The 20,776-nt window shown below is 41.9% G+C and overlaps 1 protein-coding gene across 7 annotated transcripts in view; it reads left to right on the top strand.

The window, feature by feature from the left end:
• Nucleotides 1–20,776, top strand: part of RBMS1 (RNA binding motif single stranded interacting protein 1) — a 204,356-nt gene that overhangs the window by 74,011 nt on the left and 109,569 nt on the right. Inside the window, exon 1 of one of the 7 annotated variants that reach the window (XM_045845322.1) lies at nt 4,693–5,176. The exons of 5 other annotated variants lie outside the window; for them this stretch is intronic. In XM_045845322.1, coding sequence (XP_045701278.1) covers nt 5,108–5,176 — 69 coding nt within the window. In that variant the 5' untranslated portion in view covers nt 4,693–5,107. Of the gene's footprint in view, nt 1–4,692; nt 5,177–20,776 lie in introns of those variants that run through there. One more of the 7 variants, XM_045845147.1, reaches the window with a different exon arrangement.

Here is a 20,776-nt window from a genome sequence, read left to right on the forward strand (position 1 = left end):
CTCATGTTCATTCTCATTCTCTCTCTCTCTTCTGCTATGTACCAGAGGCTTTGTGAGCAATAGAGACTCTAAATAATTTTTTTAGTGTAAACTGCTTAAACTGACCAATAACATGTGGTTATATTTTGTTCATTAAAGATTGTCATTTGAAATAACGTTGGATGAACCTTAACGCCTTTAACGCCTGTTAATGCCTTTCTGTTTTCAACGTGACCCAAATAAAAAAGCCTGAAGTGCATTAGCAGTGACAGAGGGATAGGACCTGCTAAAAAGGTCTGTGCATCTGCTCATAGAGGTGTTCTGCTCTTATCTCCCTGGATATCTTCTCTGCCTCCATTTTGTTTTTTCTTTTTTCCAAGCTTAGCTTTCCCGTCATCCTTGCTTTTTAATTTCATTCTTAGTCTTCTCTACAGGGCTCGGTAATGTGTGTGTTGAAATAGGGTGGGGGGGAGGCGTCTTTTATGTAGCTTTTCACCCTTCACTCCACTCTAGGAGTACAGTGATTAGCTATGACTTCGATAGTGATCACCCCAAATCTACATCCTCTCATCCCCCCGCCCCGTCTCGAGTTCTGTTTTCTGGCTCTATGCACAGTGCTTCTCTCTGAATGCCCCTCAAACAAAACATTTGTACAGCTGAGCTTCCCACGCCCATGTTACATATCCTGTATTGATCACTCCCTCCTGTGGACTCTGTAGCACATAATTGTCTAGACCACTTGGCTGGCACTTATCACTTAATGCCTTGCATTATTAGTGTACAGCAGCTCGGGTGCTGCAGGGGTTACAAGGACTCACATGGGAATTAGAGCATTATTTATAAGGCTTTTTGGAGACACAGAATTACAGAATTGAAGGCACACAGGACAAAGTCTTTTTAACCCTAGATAGGTCTAGATTTTAATGCTTGCTACTTACTAGCTGTATGGGTAGGTCAGTCAGTCAGTCTTACTTTTTTTTCCTGTAAATAGAGTCCAATAACCCTTCAATCTTTATAGGGTTATTGTGAAAGTGAAATGAGATGTGAAAGATTTATAAATGAAAGTTTCATTTTTCAAATTGTTTCTATGGGACGAATGTCTTCTGCATTCAGATTCTCGAATTCCAGTTACACAAAGGCTTGTTAAGTTGCAGGTCTCATCCCTAAAAGATTGCAGGCTTCTGCAGGTACCGATGGCTCCAATCTTGTTATCCTCATCTGTCTACTCCCCCGCACAAAATGTGCCCATTCATACAGATATGACCCTAGTCCAACATGTAACTTTGTTAAAGGAAATGGACAAAAGCAAATAGAAGAGGAAAACTCCAGTGCACCTAGGCTATTAAAAAAAAAGCAGTTTGCAGACTGGGTTTTTTTTTGTAACCTCTTCAAGTTAAATCTATGGTATAACTGCCTTAAAAAACATATTCATGTGGTCATTGAACAGGTATCGGAAGACAGCCTCCCCTTACCTAAGTTTGTTCTTTTTAGTTCTTTTCAGGTCCAGCTACACCCTTGCTTCTGCTCTTTGATGGTCAGCCAGACTTACTGAGTGCGCATCAGTTATTTACACAGTACACCCACTTAAATCTACAAACCACCCTGTAAAACCTTGAGAAACAGTAGTAACAGCACTTGTGTTAGTGTATTGTATAGATACTTAAGACAATCTGTGAGGAGTGTTGGACTCAGAGAGGTGAACTAACTTGCCCTAACCATGTGGATAGGAAGTGGGAAGATGAAATATGGAGCTAGATTTGTCAGGCTATTTTAATTTTGTTCCTTGGATTACAAAGCCCACATTCACTTAAGTTATCTGAAGAAGGGGAGAGGGCACTAAGTATACACTCATTGTAAGTCTCAAGAGCAAAAGCAGCTGCAGGGACTCTGGCTCCCTCCATCATCGAGTGGCGAAGAGCTCACGCTGCTGGCATCTGCTTTACTCTCTGCTTGCTGCCAGTCAGCTTCCTGTTTACTCATAGTTTCTGCTTCCTCATAACCTTGGCTAGCTTATGGTTTTGGCTTTTTGTGACCTCAACTCTACCTTCCACCATCCTTGCTATTTCTGCCCCTTTCCTAACTGATGCAGCTCTCGGAGTTTTCTGAATCAGATTCCCTGGGGTGAGAATCTGATTGGCTCTGCTCCTTTTTCAATCCCAGGCATGTCATAGGTCACTGGCTCATCTGGGGATTGGCTGCCTTGGGTCAGATCCCTACATCTTTACCCGTCTGCTGAGTTGGGAGAAGTGGATGATGTAGGACTGCCTAGCATCTAAGTCTCAGTGTCCCTTTCAGAAGGATTAGCATGTACAGGATAACTTGCAGTTTCTCTAGAGTGTTTCCTTATGTTGTCTGTCTGAAAGCCTATTTGTTTCAAAGGTCAAGAATCCTTCCCAGATGAATCTCACCAGGATCTATCCCTGTAATTACTTATAACAAAGCACTTGTGGATATCTAGAATTGATTATATATATCCACATGGTTTCATATTTCTTTTACTTCTCTTAATGTTGGAATTATTTGAGCTTTTGTGACTTCATTACTTTTTATAGTCTTTGAGGGTAGAAACTCTATCTTCTCTGTTCTTTGTAATGAGTATAGCACCTACCTAAGTCTGGAGCTGGTAAACGTTGTTGTTGTTGTTTTTAAAGATATATATTTGTGTTCTCTCCTATTATGTCATTCACTATTATAGAACATGACATTTTGTTGCTAGATACTTTTATTCCCAAAATAAAGTCCTTTAAATATTGTTTTAATATTAGTAGTATAATTTATTATCTACTATAATTCTTTTCATATTCTGCTTTAAAATTTATTATCACTTACAATCTTACCTTGTAAAACTATTGGAGGATATCAAGTCAAGTCTTAGCAGTCTAGAATAGCACCATATCCAAAAATCATGACCTTACAGCACAGCCATAGAAAAATTAATCTACGCTGTTCTTTTGTGGTTTCGGTTGTGGCTTCCCAAGAGACCAGCCATGACAACTGAGGTTGTACATGGATTTTTCCCCAAAGAGGACAAGTCTGATCTGTGGGGATCTGGGGCAATTTCTCAGGAAAATGCACCTATAAGTTGAACAGTTCTGCCTAAAGCCTTGTATTTTATACTTGTGGTTGATAACTTGCTATAAAGGGTCCTGGTGAGAAGAAATAACAAAGGGGTAGCCAAAACAATTGTAAATGCATGGAGTAACAGGAAATAGTTCTAGCATATATATATACTGAATGTTAGTTGGGCTGTGTTTATTAAATCACTTTAAAGGGCAGCTATGTTTCTGCAAATTTTAGCAAGTTAACTGGACCATCATGTGTCTAGTATTGTGCCCAGAATAAGATTTTCTTTTTTTTTGTTGTGTCTTTTTTAATGAAAAGAATTAGGAATTATACGCATATTTTGTGCATATGGTTGTTTTTGATTAAGTGAGACTGACTAGTTCTCACCATTCTCACCTGAGAATATGAGCAGCACCTTGGAGTGTGGGAGTGAGGTGGCCCCATAAGTCACCAGCAGGATATCTAGGATGAATATTCGTCAGTTTCTTGCTCTTGAACAAATTCTTGAATGGCCACAGCTTTGCTAGAAGGCTTGATTTCCACCGGGGACACTATGTTTCCCTTCAGGCAGATAGTTGAGTGCCTTCACTTCTAGTCTAGTTAGTATTTTTCATTATCAGGGAAGATGGCCGTTTCCAGGAAGGTATAGAGGCCAGATTCCAAGGAAGAACTCTAATGCAATACTTATGCGGTGATATAACCCCGTAATTCTAAAGTTGAACAGGCCAACTTGAAAGATATCAAGCCTGCCCTAGTCGCCTATCCAGAGAAGGTGGGCTCTGCCTGTGGGGCTTGCTGTAGAGGCCTTCTGGACTGTACACCTTCTAGGCTTGATGCATTAAACGCAAAGGCGATCCAGAGAAATGGCATCTCGAGCTGCCTGAGATCGTTTCAACCGGGAAACAAAGAAAACTACCTGCTCCCTTTGTCCCTTTTTTTGCAGAGCTTCTGTGTCCCTTCAATAGTACTCATTCGTGTAGCATCTAATAATTAACACGTAGAAGGGCTACACTGTTCCAGTCTTCTGGAAGGCTTACCAAACCGTTGATCTTTAAATGGTTTTCATCCATTGATCTTGTCACCTTGAAGGTAAACTTGCAAACTCGAGCATAGAAATGAAGTACGGAACTTTATCGTGCGCATTTGCGGTGAGGGCGTGGGGAGTGGGGACCTGTTTTCCTCGCTAACATTTTAGCGGGAACGGGGATTGGCAGAGGATTGTCGGAGGGTTGGTTTGTTCCTTGAAGCAGGAGTGATTGTCCGCACCTTTTCTGGGAGAGTGGAGGGGGAGAAGGCGGGGGGTAGTTTGGAAGGATGAAAGAACAGAGAGAAGACCTGGGACCAGTTCGCTTCCGACTCAGGTGTCCGAGGAATCCCCGAAACGATGCCCTTAAAAGGGGCTTAGAGCAGGGGTGCAGAGCCGCCGCTGGTGCTCAGGCAAAGACACGAAGGGGGGAAAAAAGAAAAGAGGGGGGTGGCTACTCCAAGGAATGTGCGGCATGCGGGGAGCCAGACCCAACCATTGCACTACAGCGGGGGCGCCGGCGGCTCCCCGGGCCGCGCAGCCCTAGCCTCCGCCCAGAGCCCGGGAGGGAGTGCGCGGGGCCGGCTAGCCCGCGGGGCTGCGGGCGAGGCGCCCAGCCGGAGGGCGGGGAGGCGCGGGTGGGCCTGGGCGCGGCGCGGGGCGGTGCGCCGCCGCCTCCCCGCCCCCGGCCGGCGCGCTCTCAGGGCGGTGGTTGAGGCCACGGTAGGTGGGGACGCGGCAGCGCTGCTCCTCCGCTGCCACCGGGAGAGACCGCGGCGCCGCCAGCTCCGCGCGCGAACTCCCGTCCATGGCACTGGGGGCGGCGGGCGTCCGAGCTGTCCGAGTCTCTCCCGCGCCGCACTTTTAGGCGAGTCCGGAGGTCGAGGGCGGAGGAGAAGTCCGCCAGGAGCTGCAGCCCCCGCCAGCCACCGCCTCGCGGCGAAAGGGAGTTCCCAGAGCGGCCGCGGCCCCGCGGGCCACCCCCCCGCCTCCCGTGCGCCTCCCCCTCCCGGCGAGGCTGCCCCGCGCCCGCCCGTCGCGATGATCTTCCCCAGCAGCAGCGGCAACCCGGGGGGCAGCAGCAACTGCAGGACTCCCTACCGCAAGCAGGTGAGGCGGCGGCGGGGATGCCGCGCGCAGGCCGGCGGCCCGCTTTACAAAGGGCGGTAGCGCTCGGCCGGTCGCCGCTCTGCCCCTTGGAGGGACCCGGCTGGGCGGTGACCTTGTTTCCGAGGGAGGCGGCTCGGGCCGGTGACCTTAGCTGGGGAGATGCCGTCGCCGGCGGCGGCTGGGCCGGAGGACAGGGGAGGAAGGGGCAGGGGCTGAGAGGCGGCGGGATCTGGAGCGCACCGGGCCAGGGGGCTTCGCTCGGCTCTGCAACAAGTTTCGTTTTTGTTTATGTTTTTGCTTTTCGGAAACCTTTGTGTGTAGAAGAGTACGATAATCGGTCGTAACATGGATTTGCAAAGATCTTCACTTGGAACCTCAAAGAAGCTGCCCGATTCGTAGGGAAACCCGGAAGACCTGTGTGTGTGTGTGTGTGTGTGTGTGTGTGTGTGTGTGTGTGTTCGCGCGCGGCCCCCCTCCCATGTGTATTTTAAATGGGGGGGGGAGAAAAAGAAACAGGAACTTGTACTGTCACTTTCTTAAGGTTTTCAGTTTTCAGAAGCACAGGGAAATCCTGTGACATCTTAGTTGCAGAGATAGTTGGATAAGCCTGAGTCATACACACGCCTTTTATTTTAATACCATTTCATACATTTTTTAACAGATTGAACTCCAAAGGCACTCTAGTGGTTAGATCAGAATCCCCTGCCGGGAAAAGGAGTGGAGCTAGGAGCTTATAGTTATGGCCTTTTGTTTTGTTTTTCATCTTTGTTTTTAAAAGAAGGGAACTGAAGCCATGTTGTGATAAATCTCACAGAGCTTTTCAGCGGCAGCAACAACAAAACCTAGCTTTAAATTATGTAAAAAATGTGCAAAAAAATGTGCAGGTCTGTTGAGAAAAGGTTAAACTGATTTAGAGGTCACTGGCACGATGCTTCTTGAGAAAACAAAAACATGATTGCAGGTATTTTTCTTCCGTAACAATTCTCTTGTCTACATCCTTAGCCACTGAGACAAATGAATTAAGTTATTATCCCAGTAATGATAGAAGTGAACTGAATCTTTCCATGCAGACCATGGCTCAGTTCAGATCATGACAGAAGACAGTGATGCCAGGTGGCTTTCCCAAAGGTGTTCACAGTGTTACTGATTGTTTAGTCCTTTTTGTTCTCAAAGTCATTTGGGGGGGATGGGTTATGTCCTAGCATAAGTATGTCTGAAGGGAGGTCTAATTTTGTCAAACAGGGACAGTGTCAAAAAGTCTTGTTTTCTGCTCTTTGGTTCTTTTACTTGCTAGTTTTCCCTAAAAAGGCACCAAATACATCATGTCTGTGCCCCCGCTGTACAGTCAGTGGAACTTTGACCTAGCTTAGGAAAAGCCCTCTCCTTTAATTGAAAAAAAAATCTTCATTTGTGATCTGGCTGAAGTATATGCTAAAATTGTCAAGATTCAGGAACAGGCATCTCTAAAACTTCATGTGGCCTCAGTTTAAAGAAATGCCCTCGGGTCCAGCACACTCATATCAACTTCATAAATGAAGCCAATTTACAATAAATATTCTTATCCTGAACACTCCTTCCTCCCCCACCCACCTCACTCTACCTGAAAAGAAGGCTAATTATGTAAAGGCCTTGTGTATTCATTTATTTGTTGTCAAACCCCGGCAGGGTGTCAGCTCTGAAATGGGGAAAGAGCTCTGAGGGCGAGGCCTTTTGCTGTGAGGGGCTGGAGGTTTTGTGTGTGGAGGGGGCAGCCTGCTGGTCTGGAGCACGCTGATAAGATGCTCTTCTTTTCACGGGGCTCTCCTTAGATTCAGAGACTAAAAGGGCTGACTGAATCAGAAAAACAAACAGACTTTCTTTTTTCTATAGGCAAAGAAAGAAATGAATGTGTAGGCATTATACAGACACAAGACCCCGGGTACCAGTGGTATTTGAGTCAAAGGTTTCTTTTGTTAGTATTTAGCCATTCACTGGGAAAGCACACTTCCAGCGCAGGGACCTGGTTACCATGAGTGACTTTGTGATCTCATCCTGGCTGAGTCTAAATGGGAAGTCTAATTAGTGCTTTTTATAAAGTTTCGTGATGTTCAACTTGGATCTTTCACTTCATACTAGTTTGTTTGTTTTAATGAAGGAATAGCTAACTTTTAGGAGTATAAGGCAGTTTAATTTTGATCTTGAAATATAAAATCAGCTGTTAGAGCTGATTACAGATCATTAGCCTGGGGGTGGGGGGAGTTGAATGTGAGGAATACTTAAAAATTACCTTTGGAAAGAAGTGAGTCAGCCTCATTTATACACACACACACACACACACACACACACACACACGATAGTAGTAGCTAACCATCTTTGAGCATTTAACCTTACTGCCTGGTAGTTACTGGTCTACATGCTTCTGGTGGATTAACTCATTTAGTCATCTTGATAGTCCAATAATAGTAATATTTCCCTTTTATAGTTAAGAAAACTGAGGCATTAATTAAGTAATTTGCCCAATTTGTGCAATCCAAGTACTACCAAGTCAGGATGTAGACCCAGAAAGTCAGGCTCTTAAAACAACCACTCTGCACCTCAACAGAAATTCATCCAGAGCCCATCTACGTTACTGCCCTTGGCCCTTCCAGTCTCAGAAGTCCAGTTTAGGGGTTCTTACCACCCTCTTTCGCAGGGGGGTGGGCAGAGGCTGTGAGGTTGGAGGTGAAGGGTGAGGTAAATGAATGATGATATGGATGGTGGGTTTGTGATATTTGGAAGCAGCATTGAAATCATGATATTGCACCACTGAATGATTGTACAATTTCTTCTTAAAATTTTATATTTCATATGTATAGGAGTCAGCCAGTTTCAGTTAAAGCAGAGGGGGGTGGTGCTCTTTCCCTTCCTGCCCCACGTAGTGTGTATCGAGGGCATCCAGGAGCACTGATCTCTGGCATCATCTAGGATAAACAGGATTTTCCTGCATCACGGGCCTCAGAGCACATTAGAAATACACCTGCTTGTCTAAGGTCAAAAGTGAGAGGCTTTTAGTGAAGTGATAACCCAGTAAGCAATATCTAGACAAAGACTGCTGGTTCAGGTCTTAGTGGAGAAATGTCCTATTATTATTGCCCATGACATTCAGATATATGATGATATTTCTTAAGCAGATCCAGTCTGATTATATGAAAACAGCATGCCACAGCCAAAACAAAGCCATTTACCAGGGCTTTCATAGTTGTGAATATATTTTAGTGAGTTTTGGAAGAAAAAGTGCTTTATGCTGAAAAGCCTTTAAATACAGAAAATGAACGGGAAGTGCTTTCTTGAGGTAGTTTACTCAGTTGTGTTGTGTACTTTGGTTTTTGCCGATCATGGCATGTAGCAAGCCCCTTTTGGCTAAGTACTGTGCTCTGGTGGTATACCCATGGGGTACCCATGGGGTTTTGAGGTAGAGGAGTAAATGCACGAATTTTCATGGATGTGTACATATCTCTTGTTCTTTACAAGTTCTTGCCAACTAATAGCTGTACTTGTTAAATGTTGCTAACTTTGATGCGTGAAGTTCTTATCTCCCTACTGTGCAGCTTTCTTGAAGATTGCTGGGTGTAGCTTCACGTGAAGAATTCAACAGTGATTCAGTGGAAGAGGACAGCGTACAAAGCTGTTGATTAATTCTCCTCAAGCAGTTTCTGTTCCTGGCAATTTGTGTGCAGTAGATAGGGTTTCGTTAAAGTTTGAAGATTAAAGTTGTGCGTAGAAATATTTAAATGAACACTGTCTGAACTAGTCCAATTTGTTACTTTTCTAAAGAAGGTAAACATTAGTGGAAATTAGCAGAAAATTAAATTGGTATGCATAAGTAAGGCCTTGTCCTGTTTTTGTAGGCTATCTGGGTGTGCTTTGTGATCTAATTTATGAGCCAAGGTAACTCTATGTTTAAATCTGTGTCCATGGCCATTTGAAAGGTAAAGAATTCTTTAGCAGTGGTAACCCAGTTGTTCTGCTAGGCACCCCTTTTGGCATCTCACTAGTACATTCCCATACTTCACTTCAGGTTTTGATCACATTTCTCCACTTCGTTCTTTCCTTCCTTTCAGTAGTCTCATATATTTTAATACTTTTCAAGCCCTTTCTTGATAGTGGGGGAAGAGTCTGTCTTGTCCAAGTTCCTGAGAATTTTTACCCAAAGCACTCTGCCAATAAATAAATATTTAAAGATATATATGATATTCCCCTCACAACCTCAGTTGTATTTAATCTTCATAACATCCATAAAAAGTAGAGAAAGATCAGGAATTTTGAGTCAGTGAATTTAAATATCTTGGTTGCTGAAAGCTGGTCTCTGGAGTCAAGGGCTCTGTCTGCTACCAGAAAAAAGAGAAAGAAGCTCAGCGAAGAACAGCTGTAGCCCTACTCACTGCACTTCCCTTTCCTTGGCCTCCTGAAGACATGTGACATTACAGAGCAGCCCAGGTTTCAGCTTTGGGGATTGTAGCTCTGATTTGTTAATGTTTTTGTTTCATAAAGGCCTTTGCTCTCGAGTTGTCAGATAACATACAGGAAGCCAATTTAAGTTGAATTTCAGATAAACAAATAGTGTTTTAGTATTAATGTCTCAAATATTGCATGATACTCTGTGTGTGCGTATGTGTGTGCATGCATGTATACACACACACACACTAAAATCTAGCAGCCCTACTCTGGGGAATGCAATTAACTTTTTAAAAACTAATTATAAAAAAATCATAATTATCAACCACATTATTTCTACTTTCACTTAAAAGTTTGCCTCTTTGCAAATTTCTTGAGCCCTGTTAATAATGCAAATTTCACATTTTAAGTTCCTGAAGCATCACTCAATCTTACTAAAAGACACCCTGGCTTAAGTTCTGGCTCTCACACATGCTTTTTCAGTTTGCCTGGCTAAGCCTCAGCTTCTGTTCAGTAAAGGTGATAGGGCCCGTTCCACAGGGTTGTTGTTGTTAATCCCTCTAAGGTGTTATGATTATTAATGTCCCCACAGAGCAGGCAGCAGCGGGTGGTCCTGGGAGGCTGTGTGTTCCTGGGAGAACTTGACACAGCCTCTACAAATGGGCTTTGTTTAGAAAATGGTGGCAGCCTCCAAAAGGGTAAGGACCTGGAACTTGAAAACAGTATCAACCACATTTGAACAAAAGAAGTATAAAAGTGAACCCCATTATATTTTAAAACAGCTGTTTTCTGTATTATGCTTGTAGCAGAGTTTGCCCTTTCTTTGGAGAAAGTGAAGCCCTTCCTATATTCTTTATCTTATACTGATCTATGATTGGAGAAGGATAAAAAGAGCATTGCTCACTCTTTTTTTTTTGAGCATTGCTCACTCATTGCTGAAAAATGCCACCTTTTAATTTGCTTAAAAGTGGACAAATTTGATTATTAGTATAGCATGATGACTTCCTGAATTCTTTTCTCTGTCTTGTTTGTATATTTGGTTTTCAAAGAATGCCATCTTGGCATTACTCAAAAAAATAAACATTTTTTTTGTCCTTGGATATGTGTGGGTGTTTGTTTTTAAACTCACATCTGTGGAGAATGCTTTGTTTAATACATTCTAAAAGCTCGGTAAATTTTAAAATAGGATAGACATACTGTAAGGAAGGAAGCAAGCTTTTCCTGGAGTTAGGAAGAGGTAAAAAAAATAAAATGGAGCAAACCAAATTCTGCATTAAAATAATGAATCAATGTAGCTGTTGTTATTTAACACTTATTAAATGGCAGCAGCAACAACAAAACTTGTTACACAAAGTAGGGCCCTAACTTGATTCATTTAAACTAAATGAGTTTCACAACAATGTGTAATGTTGTGAAGCTAGGGATGGTTGTACTATTTGTACTTGTTAATTGTAAGTACAGTACAGTCCCAAAATATATTAAAAATAGATTGGAAGAAAATATGCCAAAATTTTAACAAGTTTTTTCCTCTGTTGGTAGAAGGAATGATTAGTGACTTATTTTTGTAATTCTTTACATTTTTCCCCACCTTCTACTGCCCCTTGCTTCATACATTGAACATACACTGCTTTAGTTGTCAAGAAAAAGTTAGTGAAAAAGAAATCTAGAAAATTTTGTTATTTTGATGTCTAAAAGTTGTGGTGAAAACCCATGGGATTCATGACATGGAGAATTCCAGCACATGGCATGTACAGGTGATACTCATTTCTGTGCCTGAGCTTTGAGGTGTGCCCTTGTCCTCCTCTTACGCGTTTCTTTTCTCATTTTTACTGCAAACTCCTAAACAACCTTTTCTGGAAATCACCTGTTTTTGATAGTTTCTACATTGATGAGCTTAGTGTTTTTTATTTTATATGTGCATTAAACAGGCTTGTGCTTTCTTTAAAAAGTATTTTTAGAACATCAGTTTATCTGTGTGAGTCAATGAGGGGCAAGTGTAGCTATATATATGAAATTCTTGATTACTTTTTAGGAAAGTAGCTATTCTAAATATTGAGGAATTGCCACTATTGTTTCTGTTTTCTTTTCACTTAATAGCTTCATTTAAATGTAGCTGTTTTGTGGATAAATTTCTCCACATTTAATTTCTGTATTAAATGGAAAAAAAATCGAGACTGTTCCATTACCGACGTCAGAATCTTTTGGATCTGTTTTATTGTGAATTCTCAAGATTGTCTTCATCATATACTTACTTTTTAGTTTTAACTTTTTGAAAGGGCAAGTGCCGTGGGAGGTGTGGCTTTTTTATCGGCCTCTTTATAATGCAACAGTGAAGCTTTCTGTCAGAAACACAGGGTACAGATAATGTCAGCACTTTGCATGCTGTTGTTACTTTGTAACCCAGGGGGATTTTCTGCACATCAGGGGAGTTTTAAGTGTGCACCAAAGAGGCTGCAAGACTTCAGTGAAAGGAGAGAGCACTGAGGGAGGAAGAGGGAAGAGTTGGCGGGGAGAGGTGTTGAGTGAAATAAAGAAAAGGAGAGCAATGTTGCCTTGTAAGGTTCTTCGTTAGTTGATGCATCACGTTAAGAAATCTGTTAAAGTCTCACTGTTCTGGTGCTGTGTAGGATGGGTGCAAATATGTCTCTTCATTGTTTGTATTTCAGATTCTTACATCCCCTTTTTAATCTTTACACCATTCCAGTCATCTAGAACAGGGGTGCCAAACTCGTTTTCACTGGGGGCCACATCTGCCTCCAAGTTGACGTCAAAGGGCAGAATGTAACTTCAACTCCTTAACAGTTAAGGAGTAGTTACATTTATACACTCCTAAAATTATTTCGGCCCTTTGAAGGTGACTGTGAGGCTGATGTGGCCCCTGGTGAAAATGAATTTGATACCCCTGACCTAGAAGATCCTCTCAGTTCTGTTCTAAGACGAGATCTCTGCCTCTCCACTTCAGGGAACTGCCTAAAAATCACCCTTTGGGAATACCACTTATGATCTACAGCGCCCTTCTAGTCAGATATTCCAGAAGCAACTTAGTCTCTCTCTTCTGTTTTATAAGTCAGGTACATCAGGGGAGTGGCTAAATTCTTTTGTTTAACTGAAAGTTTAACATATTTAGAAACATTGTTAAATAATTACTGAGTGTGTAACGGAAGTTAAGTGGTTTTTGGAGCAGACATCTGCTGTAGGAAGTACACCGATGTCGTGCAGGGATACACAGTTGCTGGCCCCAGGCCAGGCAGGCCAGGGAAACCAGTCAGCTAGCTGTTAGAGCAGCTGTGAGATGGTGAGGACCCAAAAGAAGACAATTGAGTTGTGGACATGAGAAATAAGCAAATTTTGTAGACATTTCATCTATAAAAGCCCCTAAGCCCTGGTTGGGGAGCTCAGTTGGTTAGAGTGACATCCTAATATCAAGGTGCGGTTTGATCCCTGGTCAGGGCACATACAAAATGAACCAATAAATGCATGAATAAGTAGAACAGCAGATCTGTGTTTCCTGCCCCTACTCCTTTCCTCCCTCCCTTCTCTCTAAAATCAGTAAATAAAAAGTATTATTTTAAAAGCCCCTAAAATTGTGCATGAAATGTTACATATATTAGCTCCTTCTATGGGAGAGGTTCAGAGCACTCATCAGTTTGCCAAAAGGATCTGTGTACTCTAAAGATTTGATGACTGCCTGTGAAAGGAGAGGGAGAAGGAGGACTTAGAGATGATGCCAAAATTTCTAACTCAGCAGCCAGGATCGTTGGTTGCATCATGGAAGGTGACATTTCCTGCGGAAGGAACATTACAGCAAAGGTCTGAACATAGAAAACATGGGCTTTATTACAGGGGAATAGTGACTAATTCTGGTTAGCTGGACTGTATGGTAAAGGTTGGGCAGGAGGGATAGGGTCAGGCTTGCTACAATGAATGAGAAGAGAGCCTGAGTTTAGAAGGTGAATGAGTCCACAATTGAAATAAAGCCATAAAATGGAGTAGTAGCAGCGTGACTGTTTTAGAAGAAGTGGACTCAAAAAAGTATTATACAGTGAGAATTAAGATCTGGTTGGAGACTGGCTGGATGGGGAGGGGATAGTCTTGGCAAGAGCGTCGAGGTTTCTCGTCTTACATGATTGGGAAAATGAAAAGTTACTGTACACCTCTGAGCTCTGATGAGGAAGAGCCCAGCTATTGTCTTAAAAGGATTTATAATTTTTTAGGCGTTAAAAGAAACAGGAGGGGGTTGTGTTTGCTAAATGCCAAATTCTGATCCTCGGCTCCCCACATGAGGGATGCAGAAGGCCCTTCTGTGTCTGCGTCAGTCTTATGAGGGAGAATTGTTCAGCCTGAAATGCTACCAGCGCCCACAGTGTGAACCTCTTTAAGAAGTGCTGGGTCCAGGAGATGGTTGTAAACATTTTTTTATTGCTCCTTTGGGATTTCCTTAAATTCATTGTAGAGACTGTGCCACCTGAGAGCCTGACCTTTCCTCTTCGGCCTGATTCCTCACATTCTTTGGAGTGGAGCTCTTCAGCAGCCAGTCTTTTTCTGGGTTGTGCACATCATCTGTAACTACAGTTGTCTGTAACCTCCATAATATAACAAGTGTATTGGTTATGTTAAAAGATCTCTCACTTCAACAAGAGTAGGGAAGGGGGCCAGGTAGGATGGTGAAGATGTCGGCAAGTTCATCCTACTACAAAAAAAAAAATAGTTTCTGAGGAAAGTGATGAGCTTGGTTTGGCCATTTTAATTTGGCCACGTGAATCACACCTTGCCACACCCCTGCTTCCATCCCAGGTGGAAATTGTGACCAAACAGTTAATAGTATGAAACTGAAGCTCTGGGCCAGAAGCTTAGAACCTTCTCAAACGTACTAGGTGGAACACTGAGAGTAGATTAAAGCATTTCAGGAGGGAATGTGTAAGAGTTCGGGCAGACCTAGGGGTACACAGATTTGGTAGTGGGAAGGTAGAGGATGAGCCTTTGGCAAAGGAGGGGAAAGGAATGGCAAAATATTGGGAGAATCCAGAGAGCATCACAGAAACCCAAGAACAGTTTCAAGATGGTAAGCTGTGTTAAATGTTTCCCTGAAATAAAAGAAGGCAAAGGCCGAGTAAAAAAGCTGTTTGAAATACAATAGTTCCCCCACCCCCAATCCACAGTTTTAACCTCAGTCCAAAATTTTTAAATGAAAAATTCCAGAAGTAAACAATTCATAGGTTTCCAATCGCTTGCTGTTCTGAGCTGCATGATGCAACGCTGCACCCTCTCTCTGCATCCCGCCCTGGCTGAGAATCATCCATGTGTCTGTCCAGTGCGCGCCCATTCTGTATACACTCCCTGCCCGTTAATCACTCAGTAGCCCCCTCGGTCGTCAGCTTTGCTGTCTTGATATCACAGTGATTATGTTTAAGTAACTCTTGTGTTACTTAATAATGCCCCCAAAGAGCAAAAATAGATTCCAATACACCAAAGAGAAGCTGTAAGATGCTTGCTATGTATCATCAGAAGGCCAGAAAGTAGCCTAACGCTGTGTCACAATGCCGACATCACTCACCTCACTTCCTCTCACTGCATAGGCTCTGCGTCATCTCATAGCATCATGAAGTACAGCACAACAAAATATTTTGAGAGAGACCACACTCATAACTTTTTACATTATAATATTATAATTTTATCATTGTTCTGTTTCATTACTTGTTAATTTCTTAACTGTGCTTATTAATAGGTAAACTTTATTATAGGCGAGTATGGATAAGAAAACCATCATATGTATAGGGTGTGTATTATCCATAGTTTCAAGCATCCACCTGTGGTCTTGGAATGTATCCCCTATGAATAAGGGACGGGGCTAATGTATTCATTGGGAGGTCTTGAAAGCCTTTGAAAGAGAGGTTTCATAGAGCAGTGTGTGGGTAGTGGGGCAAGGAAGGGGGCTGGGGACAAGGGTTGTAGAAAGCACAGTCCAAAGGCTTTAAGGAGTGAATGAGTGAATAGCGGGTGTCTTTTGAAAAATCAGGAATCAGAAAGGAAAGAGAGTTCCCTCAGACAGCCGTGAGGCCAGATTATTTTAGTATCTTACTATGGTTGTAGGTAGACCAAGATAATAGAAAACTGAGGGAATAGTTGGAAATAGGTTTTTTGTTTTTTGTTGTTTTTTTTTTTTAAAGAAAAAATGAAAAGGATTTGAGGGAGTTTCCTGTCGGTGATACAAGAAGGAGGAGATTGGGTATGCTGGGTATGTGGTATGTCAAGGAAGAGGAAGACCTGTGAAACTCAACCTTGAAAAGCTACCATTTCAGTAAAGAGGCTAGGTCATTTGTTAAGATTTTTTTTAACGAAAAAAAGAAAATGGGATTCTAGGCTTGAAGAGTGTGACAAAAGATTTGGAATAATGGCCCTTGAGAATTTGGTAACCATTCAAGTAGAGATTGTAGGAGGGTTCTGCTGTGTAGGCCCCTGGTCTGAGAGTAGGCAAGATATTTTGACCTTTTTTCCAGCAATAAAGCTAGGGAAAGAACCTGGGTAATGGGCTCCTGTTGTGTTTGGCGTCAGTAAGGTGAATAGGTGTGAAAATTGAAAGATTGTCATGCAGGTTAAGGGACCAGGTGAAATGTAGAGAGAGAAGGAACTTTGAGAACAGGGAGGAGCACTGGGTTCTGATAAGATAAAAAGAAAAGTCTCTGGGAGTGAGGGGGAGGGAGAATCCCAGGGGAAATGCCATCGTCCAGATCTTGAAGGCAAAGTAGTTCCAGAATCTTACCTTGCAGTTGTTGAGAGGATTAAATGAGATCATGCACATGTGTCCGTCTGACATGTCTAAGTGCTCTAGTGGTTACATTTGTTAGGATGTAGCTCTTGTATAATTTATACCTCCTTATAACTACTGTTACATTATTTGTGTAAATAAAATCATATTTCAGACTTTAACCAACTATGAACCACAAACCAAAATAAAATATTATTTTTTAAAAAATGAACCACAAGCCTAACTTAAGTTTTAAAATATACCTTCAAACTATTTCAAACCATCTTAACTTGCTTTTAAAGAAAAGAAAAGTGAATCTTTTCTAATTATTTATCCCCATCCAACTTGTAAGCTCTTTGAAAGAAGGGGGATGATAATTACTGAGTACTCTGTATAGACCAGAGATAGGTCTGGGTACCTTTACTTCCATTCTCTCTTTTTTACAACACTTCTGTGAGGTGTTTCCTCTGTTCTCTGATTCATAGGTCTGGACAGTTCAAGTTGTTTATCCCAAATCCTGGAGCAAATGGGCCAGAATTGCTACCCAACCTCTAAGGCCAGCAAGAGTGATCTCATAAAATTGCTTTTGAAGAAAAAAAGGTGGACATGGGTGTTGATCTCAGCTTCCTCATTTACTAGTTTCATACTGTGAACACAGTTCTTAAACTTTCTGGGCCTTAATGTCCATAGTGGCAAAACCAGATGAAATAGTTACTTAATGTTGCTGAGATGATTAGATGAGTCCTGTGTCATATGTGACAGCACTTAACACATTACCTGGCACAGGTGCTCCGTCTACATCCCTCCTTTATTGGGGTGTCGCCTAAGAAGTCAGTTCACACAAGAGGATCTTGGAGGACGGGCCAAGGAAAGCCTGGAGTGATGAGAGTGGTGGGAGACTGCGATGGTTCCGTTCAGTGGCAGAAAGTACTCTGTGATAAGAGAGATCTGAAAGGGAAGCTCAGGTATTACCATTGGTGAAATGGAAATGACTCTTTGCCATCCTGGAATGGAGGATCAGTGAGTTTGTGTGAGACCCAGTGCTTTGCGACACGGAGACACTGGAGAGGTGTCGTCACAGTTCCTGAAGTGGATGCCTGAGACCCTTGGGTGAGCATTCTGCTCCTTTCAGGCGTCTGATTTTAAATTCGTGGAGTTTATTGTTGATAGTTCCTTTCCCCAAATTGTGTTCACTAAGATACTTGGCTTTTATTAAATATTGAAAGTGTTCCAGGAATTAAAAATATTCAGTGTTCAAAGAAACTTGGGAAACACCACATACTATGTGCTGTTGTTTTAGAGAGCAACAGTAGAAAATTAGCAGTAAAAATCTGAGAAGTCTGCAGTAAAAACATTTGTCTAACTTTGTGTATTTCATTGTTTCCTAGAATTATTTGCTTAGGAACCATTTAGACCTAGAATATTTACTAAATGTCTTCTATCGAACAATTTGGGAGAGACTTATTTAAAGGGGCCTTTTTGCATTTTAGAGTTTGAGGGGACCTTAGGGATTTGTTATTCCATCCCCTTTAATTAAGGGATTTAAAACCCAGAGACATTGAATGATCTGTCCAAAATCTCACAGCTTGAAAAGCCTGAGTCTTCTAACTTGCAGGGCTCCACCACCCTACTGGAAGTCTCGGTGCTTCCGAGTGTGGCACGCCCTAGCATTCTCTAAACAAGTAGGCCCTTGGGGATGGTATGCTGCATGTTATTTTCAGACAAAACAAGCGACTCTCATCTCTTTCGTTTTTAAGTTCTCCTCTCTTAAGGTTAATTTTCCCACCTATTTTATTGCTTCTTAAAGCATTTATGAAATCAAGATTACTGACTTGGGAAATCAACCTCGTATAAAATATCAGTGATCTAGAAAACCCACATATTATAATTATTAGCAAATGTACTTTTGTCCTCTAAATTGTTGTCTTTTTCGTGTAATTGGCTGTGGGTAGGTGAATTTACATATTTTAGCCCCTTCCTGCTTGACTTATTACAGCATGCAAAATTTGCTCTGTGGTTTCTAGGTTAAGTTCCTGTACAGAGAAACCACAGTGAAAAATTTATAACACTTCTGTGATGAATGCCTGTCTAGGACATGCTGCTGTGTTTTCCTGAAAAATCTGAATGACCAGTTTATTGCCCTTTCTTATAATTAAGATTCATTTTAAGCATGATTAGTTTACTTGCAGCATTTCTCTTTTTAATTATTTTAAGGTGCTTAGGTTCTAGTCTAAAGAAAAGTGGATGGGTGTCTGTCAGAGACCCTCTCTGATTATTTCATGAAAATTTACCCTGAATGAGTCTTTCGACATGATTTCAGTGTTTTGAATGGATAGGAAATAATATCTGTTACATTATGTGTATCAGAAAAGAAACATAAAATATTAGTGCCAAAAGGGCCTTGAATCAGCTTTTCCGCGTCCTCATTTCAGAGGTGAGGGTGTTTCAACATCGCACAACTTGTTTGTAACAAAACCAGGACTAGAACGCATGCACCCTGACTAATGGTGCAGTTTGGGCCTCTACCAAAAAATCCAGCTCAGATTATCATGCATTCAGTCAATATTTTAGAGCCCGTTATAAGCCAAGCACTGTGTTAAGCCTTGACGGGAATAACAAATTAATGACTCTGTTCCTAATCTGGTAGTCCAAAAGGGGCAGTGGAACAAATGTGTAAATAACTGTGTAATGGAGAAATTAATCAGTGCCTTAAGAGGTGCAGACATTTAAGAAGTACATAGTAAGAACATGTCTAATCTTAGCTCTCTTGCACTGGTGGACCTGAGTTTGGACTGTTTTACTTCCAGGTGTATTTAATTTGATTCCAGGGTAGATGCAAGGTTCTGAGTTGGCTGATCAATTTTGTCATTGTCTTGGTTGTCACCTTAGTTACTGTGCCCTTTAATTGACTGTATTCAGCTGCTTATTAGGGTGCCAAAGCAGAGTAGAGAAGAAAAGAAAGTATGTCTTCCACATTATTGGCATCAATTTATTGCCAAATTTGGTTTTATTACTTCTTCAAAAGGAATGTGGAAAAACTAGAGTGCATTAAGAGGAATTCAAGCAAAAAAGATACTATTTCATTTTCTGAAAGGCCCTTCCTCTTTTCATTGTTTGCTGGTCCAGTGTGTGAAGTAGGATTGGGAAATAGTACCTGTGGAGTTGGGACTGCTGACCAAGGAAGAAATCAAAGGTTTGCATAGGAATTGCTCATACATTTAGTGGCCTGGGGTCAGCAAGTGTTCTTCTGTGAAGGCTTCTTATTTTAGGCTTTACAGGCCATAAGGCCTCTGTCACAATTACTTAGCACTGCCTTTGTAGCTCAAAAGCAGCCACAGATAACACATAAGTGAATGGACATGGCTGTTTTCCAAAAACTATTTTGAAAAGCAAGTGTCGGATGGGATTTGGCCTGTGGACAGTAGTTGGCAGACCCTGGATCTATAGAGTCCTTTGTTTGATGGCTCTTTTACCAAAAGGTGCATTGAAGGAATGGAAAGAAAATGAAACTCAAACCAGATAATAACGGTACTTATTAGCACTATCAAAACAGAGTAGACACAGAATAAAACCAAGTGAACGTAGGCCTGATTTATAGCTTCGATCAAAAGGTTTTGGATTAAAGGCTCAATGTTGACATGATACTTTGTTTAGTTCTATTTGGGGAGGCATCCTTCATGTATCTATGTAATCAATACTACCTTGGTCATTTTTTATGTTTTGAATCCCTAAGACTTGGCCATAAATCTGAAGTGGTGAGACGGAGAGCCATGGTACGATAGAAATAGCATCGCAGGAAGAGTAGAAGGTGGTTAATTTTTTCTTTCAATTTTTTTAATACTAATTGTTATCAAAACAGCCCAGTGCAAATAAACTGCTCACACACCTGTGTATTCATGTTCTAGGGCTACCGAAACAAAGTTCCACAAACTGAGTTAACAGAAATTAATTTCTTTACACTTCCAGGAGATAGAAGTCCCAGCAGAAGGGGTTGGCAGGGGCCATGCCCCCTCGGAATGTGGTTGGGAAGAACCTTTTGCAGGCCTGCCTCCTAACTCCAGTCTTCACCTGACATTCACCCTGTGTGGGGTCTGTCTCTGTACACAGGGTTTTCCCTTTTGATAAGGATACTGAAGTCATGGTGGGTGAGGACCCACTCTCATGATCTTGCCTTAACTTGATTACCTCTGTAAAAATCCTGTCTTCAAATAAAGTCACATTCTAAGATAGTAAAGTTAGGATTCCACTGTATCATTTTTTTTTGTGGGGGGATGGCCTAATTTAACAAATACCAACCTAAGTACCAGGTATTCATTCACTTTGGGCAAAAGTCATTATGGACCCAAAATAGTGTTAAAATCACCCTCACTCATGGTCACATTAGCTTTCATAGTTACACTGGTGGTCCTGTTAATGCATAACATAAGGAAATGTTCCATTTT

The sequence above is a fragment of the Phyllostomus hastatus genome, unplaced genomic scaffold (assembly GCF_019186645.2).
Source record: "Phyllostomus hastatus isolate PE091 unplaced genomic scaffold, TTU_PhHast_1.1 phas_contig_1, whole genome shotgun sequence".
NCBI lineage: Eukaryota > Metazoa > Chordata > Mammalia > Chiroptera > Phyllostomidae > Phyllostomus > Phyllostomus hastatus.